The sequence below is a fragment of the Onychostoma macrolepis genome, chromosome 12 (genome assembly GCF_012432095.1).
Source record: "Onychostoma macrolepis isolate SWU-2019 chromosome 12, ASM1243209v1, whole genome shotgun sequence".
In the NCBI taxonomy this organism is placed as follows: Eukaryota; Metazoa; Chordata; class Actinopteri; order Cypriniformes; family Cyprinidae; genus Onychostoma; species Onychostoma macrolepis.
In genome coordinates, this window is record NC_081166.1 from 28,622,674 (window position 1) to 28,629,582 (window position 6,909).

Sequence of the window (6,909 nt, forward strand, 5' to 3'; positions counted from 1 at the left end):
GTAACTTACATGTTCTTCCTCATTAGAAGCCATTTTGGGTTTTAGATTTGGCAATCATTTTGAATCTGAATCATAGTCACTCTCTACTATGAAAATCTTTATTTAGGCATGTGCAGAAAGTGAGGTAAGATCCTCCAAATTGAACAAGACTAGTACATTTTTTTTCATGAACAATGCTCATTGCGTAACATGGAAGAAAAAGGAATGCCAGTAGTTTATTCTTGCCTAAATTTTCTTTTATTGAAAAAGGCCAGGGTGCAAATGTCAAATAAAAAAAGAAAACAAAAATAAAAGACAAGCATATATTTCAAGCATTTTAATACAAACTTAATATAAACTATTTCAGTCCCTCTTGACATGTAAGACACTGACTCAAAATACTTTGTTATACCATATTTTTTTTATCAAGTATTGCACAATGTAGGTACAAAATTAATATATACGATTACATTGTCCATAATATAGCAAAAATCTGTTGAACTCTTAACAGAAAATACAACTCTTTTTGTTTCAAAAAAGCAAATATTCCTACACTGAAATTCCAACACTAAGGAATATTCTGTACACAATCTTTAGAATTTTTGATCTATTTTTTTTTTTTAAAGATGAATTTATTTAACAATTTAAAAAAAGAAAAACAAAATATATTATAACATAAAGCTTCTGCAGCCATCACAGATCACTGGAGTAGTAAAAAGATATAAATGCAATACCATGTTGTAGAAACAATATATATACTCTGATATTTTACAAACTCTGTACTCAATTAAATTATACAATTAGAAAAAAGACCACGTAACCCCAGATATATGCATTAGTGCCAATTTCTTAAAAATCAGCCAAGTCTTACCAACTTTAAAATACTGTAAGAGGCCAGAACTTGAAGCTTCTGTGTTTCTTTTTTTCCCAATGTTTTAGAGTAGTTTTCTTCCAAAAAGGTAGTAAAAAAATCATTTTTTGCTTTATTGGCAAAAAAGGAAAAGAAAACCGACGCGTGTTGACCGAGCTTGGACGTATACGTGTATGTGTGTGTGTGTGTGTGTAAAACACAAGCTTTAGTACAAACTCAAGGGGGCAGAGAGAGATCAAAGGGAAAAAAATAAAATAATCAAATAAAGTGAAACAAACACCCTTGGGCACATGCGCTTATCAGTGACTAATAGGGATCTTGGTTTCCACATCCACAGTTGTGCGTCTTCGCCTTTCGTTTTCCTTTTGCCAACAATCATTAGTTAGCCATGACCGGCTGGAATTGCTGGTTTGAATACTGCATGTTGCTGAGACTGAAGTTTAAGCCATCCATGAGCGACTTGTCGTTGATGCTCCCGTAGGCCGCAAACACGTCGAAGGCATTGCTGTACTGCAGAGGACTGAGGCTGAGCGGGTTTTCGCTCGGGAACGTCACGCCTCCGGAGCTCCCTTGGCCTTGCAGGTTGGGGAACACAAACTCCTTGGCGTTGGGTGAGAGCGCAGATGCCTTCTGCTGCTGCGGAGGCGAAGCTCCCAGGCCGAAACCGTAGAGCGAATGCATGGAGCTGGAGACGGCTTTCTGCTTGAGGAGGCTGTTGACATTCAGACCCAGGTTGGTGGGAGAGCTGCGTGCGACTTTGCTGCTGTTTCGGCCACTGTTCTTCATCTTGGTGGAGCCGAACTTGGTTGCAGCGAAGGAGGCGGTGGTGAAGGTTAAAGGCTGGGTGGAGCGCGGCATGAAAGACGGGCTGACGGCCGCCGACTGGCCAAACGGCGGTGGCGACGGCGAGCTGGACTCGGATGAGACGCCCACCGGGTCGCTGATTGGCATGAAGACCTGAGCCTCCGGGTTAAAACTGTTTCTGATCTCCTTGTCCAGCTCGGAGCCGTTCTCGCCGCTATCGTCCACGTATAGCACCTTAACCGCTCCCTTCTCCCCGATCTGATAGGATACTTCGAAAGGGTCGATCCAAACGCTGAGGTCCTGAGGCAAATTATTGCGGACGTCCTCAATGTCCAGCCCGCTTTCTTTGGCTGCTTCCTCCACGACCGGATCCACCTTCTCTCCCACGTGGATGCACCTAAACCCGGATCCTTTGTATGGCTTGTCGGGGTACCAGTGTCCTTCATATTTCTTCTTCAACTGCCTCTCCAGCTCCTCGCCGAAGATGTTGACTCTGCGCCGTGGGAGTTTGTTGTACAGGTATGAAATGATGAAGTTCAGCGCTACTTGGATTTCAAGCTGCATAGCTGCTTTCGTTGAGTGCTGCAAAAACCTCCAAGGCAGTAGTGATCAGTGGGGACTCAGAAGTGCTGGTGGACGAGAAAAGCTCCGCAGGAAAATCTTCTCGTGCTCCTTGAAGGGGGAAGAGAGGCAAGGTATTGAGATGAATGTGACCAATCAAAGCCTACAAATGTGACCCTGGAGCACAAAACCAGTTCGGAGTAGCACGGGGTATATTTGTAGCAATAGCCAACAATACATTGCACGGGTCAAAATGATCGATTTTTCTTTTATGCCAAAAATCATTAGGATATTACGTACATCTCATGTTCCATGGAGATGTAAATTTCCTACTGTAAATATCAAAACTTGATTTTTGATTAGTAGTATGCATGGCTAAGAGCTTCATTTGGACAACTTTAAAGGCGAATTTCTCAATATTTAGATTTTTTTTTTTTTTTTTTTTTGCACCCTCAGATTCTCTGTCAAATATTGTCCTATCCTAACAAACCATACATCAATGGCAAGCAAAAGATGTATAAATCTCAATTTCAAAAAGTTGACCCTTACGACTGGTTTTGTGGTCCAGGTAAACAAACACAGCTCAGTAAAAGGCCTGAATGCGTGCTCAAGTCGGTTTAAATGCACCGTGCATCTACAGGATTCGAGGGAGATTACATAACACGGATTCTCTTCCCTGCTTTATTCCGTCAACTGTTGCGTAAAAACGCCTTTATGTAAATATAGGGCATGCGAACACAATGCGACACACATTGCGCAACAGATCGGCGATCGGATTTCCCGAAGATCGCGACCAATAGCGTGACGCTCCGCTTGGGGTGTGTAGCCTTGACCAAATATACACCAAATATAACCCTACACCAAATAAAACGCTAAATCTTTGATAGCGAAAGACGTTCAGACGGCGGCTGCGCCTAGTGAGCATCGAACGCAGATATTGAGACACGGCCATTGTTATTATGAATATGGATTGGGAAGATTCTGGACGCCTTCTGTAAACAGACGAACCCGCTCGCTCTGGAAATCTACAGTAACGTACACAGCGCCGAGCCTCCAGAGAAATAAATGACGGATTTCATATAAATGAACTTTGACGCTGTAAATGTTTTAGGATTTTAACAGAAGACAGCGTTCACACACACTGAAGAAAGAGAGAGAGAGAGAGAGAGAGAGAGAGAGAGAGGCGCTCACATGACCGCACGGTTTTAGACACAGCCTGGATATAACGAATTCATGAGAAAAACGGTCATTTATCAAGAACAGCCAGGTCTCCATTCAAGCAGGCAAACAGAATCTGAATTAATCGGTTTCTTAAAGCGATAGCGCACTCAAATGGAAATTCACTCGGATGTTTGCCTTCGTTGCTCTTGCTTTCTTTTCGTGGATCGCAAAATGAACATTTTAGGCTACTGACAGCCTCGGTCACTATTGACTTTCGATGCATTTTGTATAAAGCGAATGGTGACCGAGGCTGTCATTCTGCCTGACGCCTCTTTTCGTGGTCCACTGAGCCTATACAACATATTTTTGGAGTAAACAAGCGTTTTGACGCAATGCCATTGCGATGCAACGATATATATAGGTTTGCTTAACCCACAGCAAACGCCTCAGTTTGACACATTACGACTGTTCAATGCCAGATACTTACATTAAACGTCCGTGTTTTTCTCTCCTGGTGGCTTCCGCTTCGGTTCCTAGCTAACAGTTATCGAAAAGATTATTCCAGTTAGGTTGCATCAATATTAGCTGTTTTTCTTCGGGGGATTGTGGTATTTTTTTGGAGTCTATCGTCAGGCAATCCGACTCCCCACCGCCTGGGAGTTTTTACAACTCTGCCCTTTAAACTCCTGACTGGATCTCCTTTATAGCGCTCCTCCGCCACGGACATGATGGAGGCGGTGATGCGGTTTTCAGAGGTCAAAACCCAAGCGGCGCTTACGATTGGACAAACGCGCCTTCGTCATATATTTGCCTCCGAATTCCCCGAGGTGATTGGCTGAGAGCTACGTCGATAACCAAAAAGACCCGCCCCTCGACCAATAAGCGTTTAGTACATTTATGGCTGGCGTTTCTAGTTATGTATTCAGTGTCTTCCTCCCACACGTAGGCGATCTAAATAATAATAATAATAATAATAATATACTGGCTCCTTTGTGTATTTATCGAGATTTATCGCGATGTTTACAGTTTATCGCTAAATCTGATACTAGCGCTGCAGCTTATACGACTTGATATCAATTCGGATAAAAGCTTCTGAATAATAAATTATTTTGAATTCATTTCAAACGTGTTAAGTAGATAAAAAGGTGTAAATGAATTAACACATTTAGCGCAAGGACAGAGCGGAGTGACTTTGGTCATTTGTCCACCGAGGTGTGATCTGCCCTTGTGTGTTTTGCGTGGAAAAAATACTGGCACGCTATTGGCTGGCCGTGCTTTCGTCATCATCATCATCTATGCAAATACACTAGTACACTCACTTCTGTAGGTTTACCTTCTGACTTTTTCAAGTTATGCACTATGCATTGCTTTTTAAACGACATGCATATAATGCAAAAATAACTTGCAAAAAACAAGTTCTGTATTAAAGCATAGTCTATAGCAGAGTGTAAATCAAAACCCAATTAGCCTATACATATGTGTGCTACATATATAGTAACACGATACAGCCGTGTTGTGTTGCTTTTTCTATAGTATCAGTATGTTGATGCCTTACACGTCTCATATTTCATTTGCCGGGTAAACCAAGCTCTCATATGCAAGAGGTTTAAGGTTTTTGGCGTCATGAATTGTTATAAGCCCATCCAAATATAGGTTTTGTGTACACAATAAGCTTTGTTCCATATGGGTGAGGATTGCAGAGGAATATCATACACTCCAGTTCTGTCTACATTTGGGAAATGACTTCAGGCTCACAAAACAACACCATTATGCTTAAAATTAATTCTGAGCTGTATACCGACAAGTCCCGACGAGATGATTCTGTTTTATAAGCTAGTTGCACTCTGGGCTTAAACAGAAATGAATGCAATCCCAAGTTGTGTATTTTAGCATCTATTCTCTTACTCTGGTGTTTGTCTAAGCAACATTTTCTTATTGGCCTAATTACACCGTACGAGAGGAACATGCTAATGACTGCAGAATGCTAAACTCGGCGGTCAGGATAAGCTAATTTGCTTAGCAGGGATATTGTGAACGTTCAAAGTTCAGAGAAAGCCAGAGTGGGAGGAGGGAGGAGCAATGAACTGCCTGCTTATTACAACCTTGTTTGGTTCTAGTGACTGCTGATAAGGTGGTTAGTGAAATGTGACCTGACTGCCTTTCTATTAGGTTGTTATGGAATTAAAAACACTCAGTGGTTTTTATGTCGTCTAGGAAGCCAAACACTGTCATTCAGGCCTGTATGTGAGGCTGTAAAACCCTGTTTCGTAATTCAAATCAATAACCTAAATCTGTGTGTTATTGCTGATTAGAATTTGAATGTTAAAAGTGATAGTTCACCCCAAAAATTATATCACTTAGTATTTTAGTGTTGTTTTCCAATACAAATATTTAAACATGTTTATGCTCATTAACTTGACACTCAAAATGATACAAAATATTTATTGTTTTCTGACAGATTTATTAAAATTAAGTGTGTTTTTGCCAAAAAAATAAAAATACAAAATAGGAAACAATGTCAGCCAACAGGGAAATATAAATAAACAGAAAAATAAAAATGTGGTCATAAAAATAAACTTAATTCAACGGGAATATTTATTTTTGTTTTAAGCAGAAACTCACCTAGTTTTAATTAATTTGTCAGAAAACAAGACAAAATATTTAGTGTCAATGATAGTGTCAAGATTTTACTGATTAAATTGATCAAGTCTAAAAATATATATATATGTATATATATATATATATTTTTTTTTTTTGCAGTGTGACTTACTTTCTTCTGCGAAACACAAAAGAAGGTATTTTGAGAAATGTTTCTGTTCAATGGGCACCGAAACTGTAATATTTTCTTTTATGTTCCAGAGTAGAAAGAAAGTCACACAGGTTTGAACAACATGAGAGTGAATAAAGGATGACAGAATGATTATTTCGAGTGAACTATCCTTTTAAGATGTACTTTTACATTATTATTTTCTGAAAGATTTTGTATTTATTTTTGGTGGATGACGTTAAAGTGAAACGTTTTCTTTACTGTTCCTTACATAAATATAACGTAGAAGCTGTAGCATAGCAACAACAAATATACCCAGATAAAACAAACGTCGGCTCCTCCCTGCTCATGACATGCACATGAAGTCAACACTGATCACACCCTGCTCTTTCTTAGCGTTATTTCAGGAACTCGTAGTGGCCGCACTACATTCCAGCCATGTTTCCATTCCTGCTCATTCCATCTGTTTACTAACGCTTCTGTCGCTGATACAGTGAGATATAAGGACCGCCTCATTGTTCCGGTGAGTTTGAGATGCTGTTAGACGGCTGAACAGGTAGAGAAGGGTACGAGATCCCAGATTGCTCCTCTGCAGGGGTGTGAATGAAGCGTTTCCAGCATTCACTGACTCACACGCTGGAGCTCCGCCAGTGGAGGTGGAACAGGCCGTTTACATGAAGTGATGAGAGCATCAACAACACAACACTGTTCAACCGTAGCAATGAGATATAATGCACACGTGCTTTCGGTTTAATCAAAATAAGAC

The 6,909-nt window shown here is 40.5% G+C and overlaps 1 protein-coding gene across 1 annotated transcript; it reads right to left on the reverse strand.

The window, feature by feature from the left end:
• Window positions 1–214: 214 nt before the first annotated feature.
• tob1b (transducer of ERBB2, 1b) lies at window positions 215–4,058 on the reverse strand. The gene is made up of 2 exons (XM_058794492.1): window positions 3,864–4,058; window positions 215–2,326 (listed from the first exon to the last, which is right to left on the reverse strand). Exon 2 carries the CDS (start codon window positions 2,216–2,218, stop codon window positions 1,229–1,231), a length of 990 nt encoding a protein of 329 aa, XP_058650475.1. The 5' UTR covers window positions 2,219–2,326; window positions 3,864–4,058; the 3' UTR covers window positions 215–1,228.
• Window positions 4,059–6,909: the final 2,851 nt, after the last annotated feature.

Excerpts from the sequence above, each read along its gene's own strand:
- tob1b (XM_058794492.1), bottom strand. The coding sequence starts at position 2,218 with ATGCAGCTTGAAATCCAAGTAGCGCTGAACTTCATCATTTCATACCTG.